Here is a 19,209-nt window from a genome sequence, read left to right as displayed (position 1 = left end):
TTTCCTTCTAATTGCGAAATTTCAATACAAAAAATTGGTCCCTGGGTCACTGCCAATGATTTCTAGTAGGTTGGGATTCTTTTAGGTGGAAAGGATCTTACTTTCTCTCTTTAGTTTTATTTTTTTATATGACTATGCACTCACAGAAATTTTGTTTGTGTATCCAATGGCTATCAGTCAATTGCATTAATTATTTGTTCTTTCTGATGCTCAGATTATTCCATTTTTGACCAGTGTGGGCCTTTTTGTATCAGCACCTGTCTTTAATAGCTTCTTTCTTTATAGCCTAACAAGTTCCAGGGGAAAGTGTTCAGAAATCAGAATAATGAAACTGAATATACTATATGTTGAAACAAAGCAAAAAGAAAAAGCAAGTGAGCAAGTAAACCATACGCATAATTAAAAGATCAATAAGAAATAGACCAAATTGTTCAGTATTTCTTCAGGGTACAACAGTTATAGGAAACTTTTCTGTTTATTTTTACTTTCCTTCTGTGTACTCTTCTGCAGTCTTATCTAGATTCTCTGCATTAAGAATTATTGCTTTTATAATGTCAAAGTTTAAGTTAAAATTTTAACAACCCCAACAGATTTCCTTTAATTTATCAAATTCCTTTAGTAAATTTAAAATAAGACACAAATTATTTTAGAAGATACTTACACCTTTTTCCAGAATTATAAGTAGACCAGTTGTGCAATTATTAACCATATCCCATATTCTCAAAGAGCTTGTAATGTAAAGAGAGAGGAAAAATAGATTTAAAAACATTTTTTTTAACAACCTCCAGGCTACAAAATTATAATAGATGCCTGTTTCTCCCATCTGTCCTTACAGACCTTAACATTTTTTCCCCCCTAAACAACGATTTGGAAACTATTTAGTAGGTACGTTTCTTAACAGCACTCTGGGTGGATCATGACTTCTGGGACTTCTGGATCTGTGAGGATTCTTTGTATATGCTTAATCCTGTATGCTGACAGATTCCAAGCAAACGAACAGCAGGAACAAAATGACCTATTCCTTAGCATAGATCAAAGAAGAAATGTGAATTAGTCTCCTTCCCTACAGATGGTGATCAAAAGTAGCCTTGATAAGGGTCACTTTTACCCCTGTTCCACCAGGAACCATCCTGGGCCCATTTAAGTGAGATTTAAAATTATTGACCCCAGAAGGAAGTCATCCTATATTTTCAGATGGATCACAATGTGTAAACATGAAACGTGGTCCTGTTTTATGTTTTTTTTAAATGAAGTTATATTTATCATAAATAATGAAGAAGTATAAGAGCTCAATTATGGAAAAAAAGAGCTCAATTAGTGTAGAGTGTGTGTGTATGTGTATATGTGTTCGTGTGTGTATATATATATATATATATACACACACACACACGCACACATTTATATAAAAACTCCTCCCTCCCCAGAGACTGACAATCTTCTACATGCTCTTCCTAAAGGCTTGCAGTAAAGCTTTCCTATGCCAAGACCAGGCTGAAATGTTTTTGTTTTTCTCAGGCATTTTTCTGGAAATTTGAAACACTCCACACGTTTTGGATAGGTCATTCAGGATTTCTGTCATTTCCTGCCTTGAAATAGTTTCCTCATGGTGTTGTACTAGAATTTTTTGTCATTGATAATTTCGTTGTACTAACACAACTAATAAAAGCCATAATTGTAAATATTGCGGTTATAAACCCATGGGTTCCAAAGGACAAATTTAGCTAGTAGCAGCAGGAAAACAGAGGGCATACTCGAAGGGTTTAACCAAAGTGGGTTTAATAAATAAATCTCTGTAATATGTGCTTGATCCACATGTAGTTTGGCACAGAGTAAGATTAGACATGAATAACCAAGAGTATCAACTTGACTTCAGTCTTAGAATCTCGGAGTAAATGTCAACGGAGAATATTTTACATACAATTTTGGGAAGGAGTATTACTTTCACCTGGACTAGCAATCTGCTTCCAACTCTGACCCTGCAGTTACAGAGGAGGAGGAAGAGAAAGGAAGGGGAAGGAAAGGAGAAAAGGAGTCTTAAATTAAGACTTGTTGAAAAAAGAACCACCTTTTCAGTGCTGCACAGAGAAAAATACCTCAGGTGTCACAGGCTAGCGGATGACTCCCTGGTACATGAACTTTGTTGCCTTTGCTCAGGTCTTCCTTTTGCATACCTGAAAGTCTGTTCCCTCTAATAGGAAAAATAATGGCTGTGGGTGGGGGCATGGGGTAAATGGGTGATGGGCATTAAGGAGGGCACATGGTGAGATGAACACTGGGTGTTCATTCATACTATATGTTGGTGAATTGAATTTAAATAAAATTTTTGAAAAGGAAAATCAATGACCCCGCCCTTTCCAAAACTATTTTCCTTTGTTAGTGTTGATCTCATCACACATAACAAGAGAATATCCCAAACTTTTCTGGTAAGTTACCGATTTTCTTACGTATGGATTTGCCTTAACAGGCTTGCTGGTTTATAGGAATGTTGTTTAAGTGATATTTACCCAACTCCTTTTGCTGATTTATGAGGGCCATTGATATGGGGGCTGGGTATAATGCCGGTAGGCTGGTTCGGTGCCAACACTTTGTTTAACCAATGAAAGATCATGTCTGTATTCCCATTATTTCTCCCTCAATATGAAGCACAGTACTAGACAGTTAAGAAATGTTGGGTGAACACTAGTTTCTGTAGTGATTCTGATGCTGTACGAGGTACCTATAGTTAAAGATTTATTTAGGTCTTCATCTTCTCAATCCCTTCCCCTGGAGATACTAACTGTAAATTTTGATGACACATTCCAGGTAAAAAAAAGTTGCCACTGCCTTCCTTAAACTGCCACTATTCTAAATAATTTCAGGTCCCGATATTTTTTTAATTTAATTTATTTATTCATGAGAGACGCAGGGAGACAACCAGAGACATAGGCAGAAGGAAAAAGAGGCTCCCTGCGGGCAGCCTGATGGGACTTAATCCCAGGTCCAAAGGCAGACAGACACTCAACAACTGAGCCACCCAGATGCCCCTCAGGTCCCAATTTCTAACCAGACCCTAGCACTTAATTCTTGACATCATTAGCACTGAAAATATGGCTTATACGTAATCCTTATTTAACTTGGGCAAAATGATAATAGAACCAAGAAAACATTTTTTATTTACATAAATTATAATCTTGACAGTGTTAATACTGGAAATTGTTTGATTTTGTCCCCTTGAGTCTGAGCATTTTCCAAAAAAAAAAAAAAATTTTGCTTTTTAGTTTAGTGAATCTGAAGCATGGGTTTTTATTTATCGGGGCCATCTCTCTTTAAAAAGAAGTAATTTATGGAAGTGACTCATAAGGAAATAATTTTAAAGGCAATGGGTAATTTCGAATGATTAGACTTCATTTGCTTGGGTTTATCTGCTTTGGGATCAGAATCAAGAAGGAGGACCTCCTGAAGCAATGTGCAGGCCTGTTGAGCCTTGTAAAAGTGCTGGAATCCATTTGAGTAATTAGCAGCTTTGCACCTTTAGGCAGGAGCTGGGATTTCTTTTGATGGAAGCATGGGACATGCTAATGTCAGAGAAAGGCACGGCCAGTACGTGATGAAAGAGCTGAGCAGTAGCAGCCAGGAGGGGCTCGCATCACTGTCATTCATGGCCAAAGTTTCTTCCGGAGTTTGGTAAAAAACAAGGCACTTGTAAAAGAGCAGCAAAGGCAGAAGGCATGAACAGTGCACTAAAATCCACTCACTTCCAGAAATGGACCATTGAGGTCCTGTGTATACTAATATGTCCAAAAGTTTAAAAAAAAAAAAAAGATTGCGAGAGATGATTCATTTTACCAGTGCCAAGTTCACTTTGTTCCAGAAACTGGGCTATTTCATAATAAAATCTGAAATAAAAGCCAAAAATGAAGCGAAAGCAGTGATATCTTAGATAAATTCTAGTCATCTTAATTCAGGCAACCAATATATTTTATTGATGCCTAGTTCTGTTTCTGTCTTGATTAAAGATGTGAAAATTTAAGAGAGCCTTTCACAGGGGGCAAATTATTTTTGTTCCTTTAATATTCATAAAAGCATAATAGTCCTAAAGTTGTTAGTACTAAAAGTCTCTATCGTTTTTTGTTTTTTTGTTTTTTTGTCTAATGAGTTACTAAAGTAGCTCTGCCATCAAAATACTTAGTAATGAATATTTACCACTAATTGGCTATTTGGACATACTTTTAAGTAATATTGATTTACTTTAAATTCCCATACAGTTCTCCTCATCAAAGTATAAATGAATTAACCAACCATCATAAATATTTAATAATTATGGAAAGCATTTATAGGAGTCAGCAGTATGGCTTACCTGTTTGCCCGATAAGCATCTACACAGGTCACTTCATATATTACACATATTATTAGCTTACAGTAATGATCCTAGTAATAATCTACAACTTGAAAGTTAAGGGGTGTTTTGTCTTTTTTTGTTTTTTTAAGATTTTATTTATTTACTCATGAGAGACACAGAGATAGAGGCAGAGACACAGGCAAAGGGAGAAGCAGGCTCCATGCAGGGAGCCCAATGTGGGACTCAACCCCGGGACTCCAGGATCACGCCCTGGGCAGAAAGCAGGCACTAAACCACTGAGCCACCCAGGGATTCCCTTAAGGGGTGTTTCAAATTTGTGTATCATTTTCATTTTACCAGTTTATCCCAGGTAACAAGATATTGGATTGATATATTTTGGGATGGGTATGGTATGTATGCTAATAAAATGGGTGGGATCACATTTGTTCTGTCCCCTTGAACTCCAAAACCCAGATCTCTTACCTATTCTATTAAATTTGATTAACCAGTTGATAGGCCAAGTGTTCAAAAACTGGGTGTGGTCAATAATACTCAAGTAAATTTTTTGCTTATACAAACAACTCTGAAGAGTTGCAATGCCCCTGAGTTGCTGTAGTGAACTTTTTATTACTAACCGCATCAAAAAAAAATCTATGGACAGGTTTGACCCAAAATACACTACCTGTGTTAAAATGGACAAACCTTTAAGCATTGACAACGTAAATGTTACAGAAATATTTATGGTCCAAAAAGCTTAGAAGATTTTGCCTTAAAATATGATTTATGATAGCTGATGTTTTCTTAACATAATTGGCCAAAATATGGAAAATAAAAGGAGAGGCATCCACAGAAGTTAACCCAGGTCCTCATAAGCAGAGTACATGTGTGTGAGTGCACGTGTGTATGGCTCACTGAATGGCTTCTCTTTGCCATCATTGATTTCCTCCTCCTGATTAAACACTTATTGATTCCTATTTTCCAGATGATACAGGCTGTCCCAGTAGCCAGTCAGTGTCTCCAGTGAAGACACCCTCAGATACTGGAAACAGCCCTGTTGGCTTTTGCCCTGGAAGTGATGAAGACTTTTCCAGGAAGAAATGCACAATTGGAATGGTTGGTGAAGGAAGCATCCAGTCATCTCGATATAAGAAGGAACCAAAGTCAGGCCTTGTAAAGCCAGGTAAATGCACTTACTCTTCATTTTGTTTATCCATTCACAGATGATGGACTTTTGTGTTGTTTCTGCCTCTTGGCTATTATGAATTATGATGCTATGAGCATCTATGGAAAAGTTTTTTGTGAATATGCTTTCAGTTCTCTTGGATATATGCCTAGGAAAGAGATGGCTGAGTCATATGGTAACCATTTTGAACTGTTTGAGGAAGTGCTTTTACAGGCTTTTCCAAAATGACTGTACCATTTTACATTCCCATCAGCAATGTATGAGGGTTCCACTTTCTCCACATCCTTGTTGACTGTTGTTATTGGGTTTTTTTTTTAATTATACCCATTCTCGTGGGTGTGAAGTAGTATTTCATAGTGCTTTTTTTTTTTTTTTTTAACAAGATTTTACTTGAGAGACTGCATCTGTGGATGCAAACAGGGGGAGGGGCAGAGGGAGAGGGAGAAGCAGGCTCCCCCTGGGATCATGACCTGAGCCAAAGTCAGCCACTTAACCTACTGAGCACCCTGGCACCTCCAGAGTGTTTTTGATTTACATTTCCTCAATGGTTGATGACATGAGCGTCATTTAGTGTGCTTATTGGCCATTTGTGCATATTCTTTGGAAAATTTTTTTCAATTTTCTTTTAACCTGAGAGTACTCACCAATAGGATCTGTTTCTTGTATGGGATGTAAATTTAAGAGCAGGAGCCTTGTCGTCCTCTTTTTTGTATTCCAAACACACAGAGTCCAGTGTATAATGGGGACTTAACAGTAAAGGTAGGCTCCGGGATTGAAAAGAGAAAATGGTGCAGGAAAGAATGCCAGCTTTGTGAATTACAGTGAAAAGGTGATTTCATTTTGCAGGTATTGTAGGGTTTGAGTGCAACTTGAAATTATTTAATCTTGGTTCCCACTCCTCCTCCTGCCTCATTCCAAAAGCATTTTCCAGTGGTGACAATACAAGGAAACAGTGGCACAGGAAACAGGTATGGTGCAGCAAGAATGAAGATTAAATGAGATTTAAGATTATCATTGCCCTTCCTTGTTTCAATAATGATAGTAAGAATAAACATATGTTAACATAAGACTTACAACCCTATGTGTGGGTGCAGAATTCACGCTGAGCAAGTCCTTAGTCCTGCAGTAGGTACTCACTTACTAAGGAGGTACTTGTCTTGCTCTCATGTTGAAGGCCTAGGGTCATCCTGAAGAAAATGCAGACAATTAAGAAAAAAAAAAATGAGGGGGAGGGAGGGAGGAAGAATAGAAAAATGTAAGAAAACAGGAACAGTTCTTCATGTCATTTTAATTCACGGACGGATCCTTTGAGAATCAGGAAGGCCATGAACCCACCCTCCAGAAAAATACCCATTTGCACAAAATATCACTTACTGTTTCTGAGGTTTCTTGGACCTCCTTTATTAGAAATTATGAATCCTAACTTAATGACCCTTACCCAGAGGCAGATCCTGAAACACCACTTTTGTCAAACACCAATGTTTGTCATTAGAATTCTGATTTATTTGCTTATAGGCATACATACCACCTATGCGATCTTTACCTTGTGCTCTTTATTTATTTGCATTGAACCAAGGTCAGAGGGATCCCGAAAGCTGATCTCTTAGTTGCCTAAAATTCCTAACATCATCAATGAAAAAGTTGCTCAAGCTTTTGAGTGGGACCCAATTCTGTACTGTAAGCTCTTTGTAGAAAAATCTGCACTGTGACCTATACTTCTCTGAACTTTCAGCAGAATAAACCTATCAGTCTCATAAATACGAAGAGAGGAAATCCTGGAAATGAGGCCCCTGGATGACTCCACAATTTATAAAATGCAAAGACATCATGTGTTAAACCACAAGATACTGCTCTCAGGTTAAAATGTTCTGCATCCCCCAACCCCAAGTGATTGTCCCCCCCCCCCCCTCAGCCCAAACTGATCCTCAGCTCTAGATGTGTGCTCTACTTTTTTTTTTTTAAATAAATCTCCTCATTAGGACCAATACCAATTTATTAAAATAGCAAGCAATTAGTGTCTCTCCTACAGATGTTCAGGACTCTTTAACATTAAATTAATCCAAGCCCATTTTATTTTAGGCCCGTTCTAGATTCTGGAAAACTGCTCTTCACCTCAAAAAGGAGTTCTTGAAATGCCCCTTTAGGCACTCAGATAGAGAGCTAGTAATGCTCACTGAGTATCTGATGTAGAAGGAGAAGGGAAATCTGTCACGGGATGCCGGGAAAAGCGTAGAAAGGTGAGCTAAGTGAGCCTGCACCTTGCCAGCTGGGCACTGCGACACACACACAGCATGAAAGCCCTTCCTTCCTCCAGGCGGGCCTTGTTCAGGAACTTCTTGGAGGCGGTGAGCCTTCTGTCACTTTGGCTTCTATCACTTAATGGCTGTGCAGATTTAATTAAAAATTGCCACCAAAGAGGGAAAGAAAACAATCCCTAACGGTCCAGATGGATGATGGCTTTGCATTTTCACGGTTTCCGTTTATCTACAAGTCAATTCAGGAAACACTCAAGACTGAATCTCCAGAGCCTACTGCGGTGCCTGTCGTAAAGTAGGTGTCCAATACATACGTCAATGAGAAATACAGTGTGCACTCTATGCAGGGAATTATGTGTGGCATGAGAGGAGCATCAGAGAGACAGGGCAGAGAAGTCTTCAATGTCATCATCACTGCTTTTTAGGGAGCTCAGCACTGGAGGCAGAGTACCGTGTGATGCATCTGGCCTATAGTGCCGATCAGAAGGAAAGGAATGAAGGCCTTCCATCTGGGAGGCCTGAGGAATCTGTGGTGGTCACAACGCTGCTCCCAGGCGCTCCTTTCAGGTTTTCCTGATGTTTGCACCCAGATTGGCACAGCCTAATTGGATTCCTGCTCAGAGTACATTAAATGACTTTCCTGGGCCTCCTTTAATATGAGGGTTTACTACTTGGTGTATCTTAGTCCCAGGAAGAAAAAGATCTGGTGTCATTCTTTTACAAAAAGAAATACTTAAGTCCTTTCTCCACAAGGCTTGCTGGAGAGCTGGGTGGGGAAACAATTTACATGATTTAAACAAATAATCACAAGACACGAAAGGGAGGGAAAAAAAACACCTGCTGATGGAGGAGATAGGTAAAGACCAAATGGTTAGGGTCACTATAATTTAAAAGAAATCCACATTTAGAAACCGAAATGTTGAAATCTGCATTTGAAAGATGTCACTGTGTGCCATCAGCATTCAAACTAAGGTAGTATTCGGTTGTCATCTGACACCACCCAGGCTATGGAAATTGGAGACCTGGCCAGATGAACTATAATAACCTCACAACAATAACCAAGGCCTGGTTGTTTTAAAAAGACTGTTTCCCACATTCAGAGGCATATGCTAGAAAACTCAGAAGGCACCAACTAGGTTAGCGATTAATCAGCCCTGGTTCCCTTAGTAGATAGAGGCTTTTTCACTCACAGATGTTCCAGAGCTTATCACAAACATGTTTTCACTTCAAAGTTGGTTCTGTGAGATAAAAGAGAGCTAGACAACTTACGAGGGAAAGCTGTTCTTAAAATAACTTGAGCTACCTAGAGAGGAGTTGAGAGGGTAGACATGGACAACTTTTCTCCAGTTAACTCAGCTTGGCTGGTCCTGGGAGAAAAAGTGTGTGTCAGAGTTGGGAGCACTTGCTAACCACCAGAGTCCCGTGTCCATCGTACTAGGTTCAAATCTTCATGCCACTGCTTTATAACCCTGTTTTCTTCAGCTGCTGGTTCTCTTCCTGAAACCTTGTATATTTAGCATCCATAAAATGAGTTGCTTCAAGGATTAAGTAGACTAATGAATGTAGTGCCCAACATTAGACCTGCCAAAAAAGAATTCTTCAGTAAATGTTAGTGGTCATTCGTAGCTCCTAAAATCTATGTCACAAATTCCATGCACTTTCTTTACAAGAAAACCCTTTAAAACTCTCATACAGAACCTCTGTTTATTTGAAACAGCATTCTAGCATGTCCTGGGATCCTAGATCATATAAAATGAGGGCAATGTTTGCTACAGGAGGACAGCAGTATGAAGTGCCAGCTGATGCCTTGACAATGAGGAGATGGGAAAATATGAAAGAGCAGACAAAAGAATGCTAAAAAAGCACAGGGGGCTCTTAAGTGTTTAAGTGCTCTGTAGCACTTTGTGCAGTAATTAATGTTCTAGAAACAGACTGAGTCATTGTGATGGTGGAGTCAGCAGAAAATGACGTGTGTGAGGTCAAAAAAATGTCTTAAGCATTTTAGAAATATTTTTTTTTTTCATAGAGTGGAAGCAACTAAAAGTTTAGTACTAAAAGATTTTGGTTCTATGGAAACTTCCAGCATTCCCGGCAAGGTGTTATTTTTGTAATAGCTTATAGTACAATCAAAGGTCTTGCAGTAGCAAAAGCTAGCCTCACGTAAAGGCTGTAATCTATTTTAGATACAGAAAACCTTATGAAAATATCAGGAAGGATATGTGAGATGTAATTGTGGGGCTTGAGTAACTCTCTGAAACTGAATTTAAAAATTTTTTAGCTAGAGGCGCCTGTCTGGATCACACAGTAGGGCATGTGACTCTTAATCTTAGGGTTATGAGTTCAAGCCCCATGTTGGATGTAGAGATTACTTTTAAAAGTGAAATATTTTTAAAACAATATTTTTTAGCTAACATTTATGGAATGCTGACCACCCCCAGCAAAAGTCCAAGCATGTTAGTCTTTCATCCTAACATCTGTGAAAGAAAAGGATATTATTTGTCCCCTATATTACAGATGGAGAAACTGAGGCACAGAGAAGTTAAATAACTTATCCAAGGTTATACAGCTTGTAAGTAGATTTTCAACAGGGCAGTCTTGCTATTAACTCTTAACCATTGTGCTGATTGTAGGTCTGTCTTCAAGGGAATAATTTTAATTACAATCAGGGAGTGTGACAATTGAGAGATGTGTTGAATAAGACAAATTATTTTCCTTTAATGTCTGCAGAACCTAAAAATTCTTACTAATTTTCATAAATTAGCTAATATAGTCCATATGTAGATTATGCTAGCTGTTGCTGATAAGAAAATCAATGAACCTCAATGTAAAGTCCACAGAGTTGAACATACAAGATTGTTTGGATGCAGATCAATAAACCCTGAGGCTGGGACGCCTGGGTGGCTCAGTGGTTGAGTGTTTGCTTTTGGCTGAGGTCGTGATCCTGGGGTCCCACACTGGGCTCCCCAAGGGGAGCCTGCTTCTTCCCCTGCCTGTGTCTCTGCCTCTCTCTGTGTGTCTCTCAATAAATAAATAAAATCTTATAAAAAAAATAAACCCGAAGGCTATGAACATCAGAGGAATGTTAAGGTCTTCAGTGTTCCCCATCATAAACTCGTCCTTTCCTACTTGTCAGGATGTTTATTGTGCTGCCCTGCATATCATGAATACTTTCCTAAGCAGAGATCATTAGTAGACTTTTGTCAATTTAAACAAGAGGTCCTGCGTTTATACTGAAATGGGTCTCTGAACCTTTCTTTCACCCTGAGAGAAAGAATGCTCACCCAGGAGACAGCAGAGAATGTTTTGTGGTGGACTGTTATACAATCTATCACTTCTCCCCTACAGAGACCAGACCAGTAAAATAAAGCTTAAATGTGATGAGTGAACGGAAGTGTTTATCTTTATGGTGGGGTTACATATTTACTCTCATGACTTTCTCCCATCTGTGCTTTTGATGATGCACCCAATCATTATAATGGTACCAACTGGTCCGTTAATGGTTTTCCCCCTAAGAATTAGTGAATTATAATCCTCTTATTCCCAAAGGTGACTGCCATCCAGATTCTGAGTCTGCTGGGATTTATTGCATGTACAGCGTTCTAGCCACTGGTTTGGGGTCCTGCCAAATGCTTACTAAGTGCTCTAATGTGTTGAGAGCAAAGCATTATTGGTCTCCCATACGGGGCAGATGTTTCAGCAGACCACACACCCACCGTTAGACATATTTATAAACTGCCAACATAAGAGAAATAAACCTAGAAACTTATTTTATACATAAACTTGGAAACCAAGAGTTATAAATCATGCAGATATATGCTTCAGATTGGACCTTTTTTTGTACTAATTGAGGTGAGTTTATTGAAGAGACTCTGCATGCAGTGGGCATGATTAAGGGGATCCAACAAGGCATGGTGAACTACTTGGCCCTGGCAGCACCTTGGAGCCATTCCTACATCCTGAAGGGCCAAGACGTGGGTAGAGTTACCCAGAACCCAGAGGGAGAGAGCTCTGAGGCCACGTGTGAAGCAGCTTTGGTAGAGGAAGGAAACCCCTGACAGGAAAAGAGCCAAAGGGGTAAATACCCTGATCTGTCTTCTTTGTTGGTATAATTTGTTGTGTGGCGTTTTGGCATACAGCAGGGTTATTGACAAAAAGTTTTATGTTGAACCACACATAGTATGTTAATTTGGGTAATTAACTGCATTAAAGTTTTTACCACCTAAGCTTGTATCTGATAGCAACGAAGGATGCAGGTCTTGGTAAACTAAGGTGATGCTCTATGAACTTGGCTATAGTGGGCTTATACTTGGAAATGCATGGCCTAGAATGTTTATGGCTTTGTGGAAAGGTGATGCTCATGGTAGAAACTAAAGGAAAGGAAGGAAACCCTCACTTTTTCACATATAAGAGGTTCTGCTAAACCTCTGCTTGAATTCTAGCCAGGATTCATTGATTAACTTTCGTTCGTTCATTCATTCATTCATTCCTTCAACTAATAGTTATTAAGCATTTATTCTGTGCTGACACCATTGCTCTAGGCATTAAGGAGAGAGGGAAGAAACACAGATACCTGTTCTCATGGAGTCTGCCTTTAACATGGGGAGATGGCTGATACACAAGCAGACAAACAAGATGAGTTCAGATAGTGACAAGCAAAACAAGGTAATGCTCTATAGAGGGTGAGCAGAGGAGTGTCTGGGGCGATGACATTTGAGCTGAGAACTTAGCCATATTCCTTCATGTTTAGGGAGGGCTGAGTGGGTGTGTAGGGCAGTGAGTTAGGAAGGTAAAGAGCAGTAGCAGGTGAGCCTGTATTGTTAGAGTACTGCAAAGCCATTGGAGGGTTTTAAGAAGAGAGACATAATTTAAGGTAAATGTTTGAGATCCTTCTGGCTACTCTGTGGAGCTTGGATTATCAAGAGGTAAAACCAGAAGCAGGTATGCTAAATTAAGATGGCTTAGCCTAGGAAGAAGGCAGTGGAAACAGAAAAGTATAGGGACACAGTGCATATGAAAGAATGTAATGTCCCCCATTTCCCAAAGGAGAATAAAAAAGTTTTATTTCATTTGCTAGCTCAAGTAAATCTTTGGAGATACAGATGAAATAGTATCTGATGGGTTTTTTTAATTTGCTATCTTAGTTAAATGTACTTACTTTTACTATATTATTCATTTACCAACATTTTTTTTAAAGATTATTTATTTGAGAGAAAGAAAGAGCATGAGCAGCGGTTGGAAGGAGGGGTAGAGGCAGAGGAGAGATTCCCTAGCATATTCCCCACTGAACAGGAGCCCGATTCCAGGCTCCAGTCCCCCAACCCTGAGATCATGACCTGAGTCGAAATTAAGAGTCAGTCACCTAACTGACTGAGCCACCCTAGGGGCCCCTAGAAACATTGATTTTTTAAAATTCATAGCTGATGTAATTTTTTAAATTCAGTTCTCATCGCTAGAGTTACTTTTCAACCCATCTGACTTTTCTAGAGCACATCATTTTCACCTTCACCTAATTTGTGGATATGAAACAACTTTGAGTCTGTGTCTGGTCCTCTCATTGGACATTTTTTTTTAAGCCTATAAGTATTATGAGGGTATCAGTTAAGTTACTGTAAATAAAGACTTTAAAATACAGAGGTTAAAACCAGACAGAAGTTTGTCTCTTGCTGAACAAAACCTAGGTACTTGGGTAATTGAGACTGGTCGGCAGCTATGTCAAGGTGGCTGTCATCCACCAGGCAGCAGGAAGGGTGAAAGGGACCACTCAGTCATTTTAAGGTCAGGTTGTGGAAGTCATTTGCAATTATATCCCAGGACACTTAGTCAACAGGCACCTATTTAGTGGAAGAAGGGAAGAATGGAGGTAGACACTGGGGGACAACATTGGCTATACAGCATGGGGACAGCTGACTTTTCTGTTTTCCTGTCAGTCTATATGAGTATTCTTCACTATCCAAAGCCGTTTGGTTCTTGAGTTCAGTTAGCAAAGGATAGGGGTTTTCGTGATCTGTACAATTTAACCATTGACTATATTGCTATTTAAAGTGTCCTTTTAGGGCAGCCTGGGTGGCTCAGCGGTTTAGCACTGCCTTCGGCCCAGGGCCTGATCCTGGAGACCCAGGATCAAGTCCCACATCGGGCTCCCTGCATGGAGCCTGCTTCTCCCTCTGCCTGTGTCTCTTCCTCTCTCTCCCTCTCTGTGACTCTCATGAATAAATAAATAAAATCTTTAAAAAAGAAAATAAAGTGTTCTTTTAAAGGCTGGAAGAGTCACAGGAATAATTACAAAATCTGTTTTTTTTTTTAATTTCTTGTCCTCCTTCATTTTAAACAATCCCATCAGTCGACCTCCAAAGGCAGCCGAAACTAGCACAGATTGAGGTCAATTTAGACTGATGTCTTTTTCAAATGGCATTTTTTGTTCAAAGAAAGTACTTATGAGCAAGAGCTCTGTAAGAAGAGGCTTTGGAAAGACTCTGATATATGGGGTTTCTTCTTTTCTGAGAGGTAATTGTGGAAGAAGGGTTACTTCACCTTATATTTAGACACTGAATAGGGTACACCAGGCCTCCTGCAGAGCTATGGGCGAAGGGAAGTTAGTGGGCAAAAGAGGGTTTTTTTTTTTTTTTTTAGACTTTATTTATTCATGAGAGACACAGAGAGAGAGAGGCAGAGGGAGAAGCAGGCTCCATGAAGGGAGCCCCATGTGGGACTCGATCCCAGGTCTCCAGGATCCCACCCTGGACTGAAGGCGGCGCTAAACCGCTGAGCCACAAGGGCTGCCCAAGAGTTTCTTTTGTAACACAAAAAAATGTCTTCACTTTTTCTTTGTAATATGAAGGAATGATTAATAGCTAGCTTTTAAACGTTACTGTGAGAATCCTGAAACGTGTTGGGTATATAGCAGAGCATATGCATACTGCACACACTAAGAGGTCAACATGCACATCACAAAGATCATTGTTAGTACTGTGTTTGTAGTAATGGTGTTTGTCTGGTATGCAGTGTTCAGTAAATGATCATTATCATCATTGCTATTAAATAAGAAATGAGGATAGTTTACAAGTAGCACAGCTTTAGCAGTAAACATGTACATCATGTATCTACAAAAACCAATGTCAGTATTTGGCAAGAAGCTGTGTTTGAAGTGATGGTGTTTGCCTGGTATACAGTAGGTGTTCAATAAATGATCACTGTGATAAGAAGTGGAGAAAGTTGACAAATAGCACAGTGTTAAAGCATTTGAATGTCCACTCACCATCTCCTCTGTATCGGTCTGGTTTTATCACAGATGCCTCTTTTGTAAGAATTATTCTGATATAATGGAGGGCTTTGGTGGAAGCTGAATAAATGTGTTTACTCTCAGCATTTGGAAGGACTATGCTGAGGGTGGTCCCAGAGATTCCTCGATTCCCTTTTCTCCCTTCAGAACAACAGATCTCTCCTGTTCTTCTCTCTTGGGCAGCACTATAAAGTGCCTTGCATATTTAAATAGCTGGAATTCATGGAGTACACCAAGTACATTTTTTTTTCAAAGCTTCACATGCATGCCACTAAATTTAGGAATGTGTGGGGTTTTGCTCTAATTTCTTTCTTGCCCATTGAGACATAATCATTGTAGAAAGACAGTGTTTTGCTCCGACATTGTCAAAGGATTAGCCCTGACTGTTGTGTAGGCATTTCCTTCTATTTGACAATTTGGTATTTCTTTAAATGCTTTGTGTCCATTCATGAGGGCGATGGTTTCATTTGAAATGCTGCAGTCACCAGGGAGAAGCTCCCCTGCTCTTCCCTGATAGGCCAGCCATCCCTCTGCCTCCTGTTGCTATGGTGCCCAGCAGAGTAACTTCCTTGCCCTGCACATGGAGGAGGCTCTGTCTCCATGGATACCCCACTCTGAGACTGTACTCCACGGAGAGATGAGCTGCTCACACTGTATTTCTGCACAAGACGTACCCCAGCCTGTGGCGGGAGGCTGTTTGCAGAGGCAGTGTTTGCCATGAAAGTCTACGGAGCTTACCTGCTAAGTAAGTAGTATTAGTCACAGTAAGTAAATAATAGTCATGGAGGATATGCTCTTCGTGTATGCATGCGTGTGTAAAGTTAGTTGTGGTAGGCTAACAATGTAGACTGAAAGGAAATTTTCAACTCTGCCTCTCAGATATTCTGAATGCAGAGTCTATAACCAAACTTTTAAACACACACATACACACATTGTTTTAAATACCCCTTTAAGGGGTGAGTCTGTTTGTGCAATTTGAAGCCAAAACAAGAAAAATTGACTATGGACTTTTATGTGTTAGAATGCTCTTCTAACTCTGAGCATTGCTTGGTGCATTTGTCAATGCAAAGCCTGGCCTTACTCAGTCCTGTGCTATGGGAATAGAGGAGCACAACCACAATTAATGCTAATTGGCACTGCGCATAGTTGCAGTGGGCCTCTGTGTAGGCTGAGACGCCATGTATTTATTATCAGGAGAGAGCTTGCTCATGTGCTCATGTGTGCCAGTTCGTCAAAATTATTCAGAGCACATCTCTGACCAGTTTTAATTTACTTTTCTCACGTGGCATCCAGTAGAAATTCTGGAACTCTTCATGTTCGTGGAATCGGGATGTGGAAGAGTGTTCTTTTTTTTATTAACTGATTTGATCCAACATTTCCTCTTTACTCTGCATTCCAAGAACATACGGGTTGGGTTTGCAATGTTGTAAAACACATGAGTCATCTTAAAGTGATTTTCATCTGGTGGGCAAATGATTAATGCTTGTGGTGTTAAAATTAATTAGTAGAAACAAAGAAAGACTATACATATGGTAAGCCTAAATGTAGTTCAATAGCTTTTAAATTGTGTAAAATTTAGATTTTTAGATCATTCACAGTAGATAAAACAACTCTAAACAAAAAGCAAAACGTGTGTAACATTAGTATAAGAGGACTTCAGAAAAAAAAAAAAAGAGGACTTCAGTTTTAATCACATAAAAAAGTGAGCACAGAATATTGTGCTAGATTGTAAATTTCTCTTATTTTCTGTACTATTGACTGACCATTCAGCAAAGGACAACTTTAGTCATGCCTCAATTTTAATTGCCAAAAATGGTGAAGAGTTACCACCCTTTGAGAATGTGAACTGTACTATGTATGACTAGTCTGCATCTGACTTTGTTATGGAGATTAGGCTTTAGGTCATTGCCTTAATGTTTTATAAATATCATTTCCATCCTTCGAAGGAGCAGCAGACAAATAAGGAGGCATGATGAACTCTGTTGTGATCATGGTTTTGGAGACATGCAAACAATGTCAATGACACTTTTCCCAATGTTTTTCAGCTGATTGGTAGCTTAAGGCCCCATTTCCCCATCTTGATCTGTCTGGGATAAATTCTCCTGCCCATCTCTGCAAACCAGCACAGTGTGGGATTTTTTTTCACCTCAAAATGTGTGAATCTCCTCTCTGAAACTGTTTCCTCATCTGTATAGTGAATAATAGTGAATAATAAATAGTGCCTATGACATAAGGCTTTGAAAATTCAGTGACATAATCAGTGGCACATGGCATACAATAAATATTAGCTGTTGTATTACAATCACTATGAGCAGCATCGTCACCATTTCTGTGATGCTGTATAGTCAAGGAAGGCTATAGCTTAGAGCTTGCACAATTCTTTGGTTTGGCTCCATTGAGCCTATCAAATTTTCTATCAAATACTCACCACTAAGAATCTAACTATGTGCTTGATATTCTGATGGCAATTATGGCATTCGGTATATGTGGTAATGTACCTAACAAAATGTGAGATATGTAATAGTTTTCTCTTTTCCAATGCGTGCCTTTCTCTTTTTGTTAAATGGCTATACATACATATAATAAAACCTGCCTGTTCCTTTTGCTGCCACTAAAGGGTATGTAGCATGCCACAATGGATATATAAGATAAAAGGGGCTAGGCCATGGCATAAGTTGTTTTTTTTTATAAGTTGTTAATATTTATAATAAATTAAAAATGTGACAGTGAAAAATCTAGGCTCAAAGTCTACGCCTACTCCCTTTCCTGAAAGGATTTCCGTTCAGAGTGCAGTAAATGACACACTTTGAAAAGAAAGCAGTTTCATTAAGTTGAAAGTTTGGGGAGTGATGGGAGAGGAAGAGACAGGAAATGATTGATTAATCTGTATAAAAATAGGCCCCATGCTGGGATCTTTCCTTTTGCACTAATCCTGTGTGACATCTGAGCCAAAAGAAAATATCTAAAACCAGTGTCCTATGCGCAGAACCTGCTGGTGCTGATTTTAAAAACGCAGGAGGAGCTGACCCAAATTGCATTTTGCAACTTTATTTTTAATTTTATGTCATTTTCATTTTCCATATCTTCTTTCTGGCATAGCCCATCTTTCCATCTGTTTGCCCTGGAAAGAACATGGCATGTGGAACAAGGACTGTACCAATTCACTTGAGTGGAAAAAAGAGGAAGACATTTTTACGATGTGATTTTAAAATGAGCTCTCTGGAGTTTAGGAACTTGAAAATCATCGTGTGTCCAAATATATAGCTCAATATATTATGCTAAACTTGATTTCATATGCAATATCACTCAGATCATGTAGCTAGAATAAGCCTTCTGTTGTAATGGTTCAAGGCAGACAGTAAATCCTTAGCAACATCCCCACCAACATGGTGACCTTTTATCTGTGCTGTGGTGGTCTGTGACCAAATAATGCCCCACTTTCTTTTCCATTGTTTTCGGTCATACAGTCACATGCTCTGATGATGCACAGTTTGTCAAGGGTTGGTTAGGCACTTGGTGCTGCAGGCATGTGTCGTGGGTCACATCCTTTGTTGACATCTGAAGAGCATTTGGAGCTCTCGGTTCTGCTTGCTGAGTCCTTTCTCAGCTGTGGGAGTTGGTAGCAGTTTCAGAGGGAGGGATGCTTCCTTGGGTCTTGTGGGGCAACAGCACTATTCGGGGAAACTGGATCTTCCTGAGTGTTTGGCTTCTTGTACTCACCCCTGTGGCTGAGATAGGCAGGCTTTGCAAGCCTCTGCCAGGAAGATCTGATTTCTGCCGAGACTATGGGCGGACCTGACTGTTCTTGAGAGATGGAGGTTGTGCCTGAACCTGATACTGCCTGACATCCAATGCTCTTCCCCTCAGTTAATGGAAGAAGGGAAGGATACAGGCCACAGGCTGAGAAGCTCTAGGGCATGCAGAGCAATGGGTTGGGATCTGTAAGTGGTGCTCTGGTGTCGTATCTTGCCAAGCCTCGCTTACCAGGGATAGTAAAGCGGTTTTGTCTGTAAAAGGCTGAGGCATCCTTGAATTTTGGGTGGGATTCTCTGGCTTAACATTTCCACCCTTACCTTTTCTCTTTACTCTCAGCCACCACTTAACAGAACTGAACCAGTAATGCTACCAATTTGTTTTCTCAGCAAGTAGTTATTGATGAGCCAGGTAGTGAGCC

General features: G+C 39.6%; 1 protein-coding gene across 12 annotated transcripts in view; it reads left to right on the top strand.

The window, feature by feature from the left end:
• SYBU (syntabulin) overlaps positions 1-19,209 on the top strand; it is a 108,878-nt gene that overhangs the window by 56,111 nt on the left and 33,558 nt on the right. For 7 of the 12 annotated variants that reach the window (XM_038555356.1, XM_038555353.1, XM_038555354.1 and 4 more), the window contains 2 exons: positions 5,301-5,498; positions 6,348-6,469. In XM_038555356.1, coding sequence (XP_038411284.1) covers positions 5,301-5,498; positions 6,348-6,469 — 320 coding nt within the window. Of the gene's footprint in view, positions 1-5,300; positions 5,499-6,347; positions 6,470-15,552; positions 15,781-19,209 lie in introns of those variants that run through there. The other 5 variants (XM_038555362.1, XM_038555359.1, XM_038555358.1 and 2 more) reach the window with 3 other exon arrangements.

Source organism: Canis lupus, chromosome 13 (assembly GCF_011100685.1).
Source record: "Canis lupus familiaris isolate Mischka breed German Shepherd chromosome 13, alternate assembly UU_Cfam_GSD_1.0, whole genome shotgun sequence".
NCBI classification, from domain to species: Eukaryota; Metazoa; Chordata; class Mammalia; order Carnivora; family Canidae; genus Canis; species Canis lupus.
This window is presented reverse-complemented; position numbering and strand designations above follow the sequence as displayed.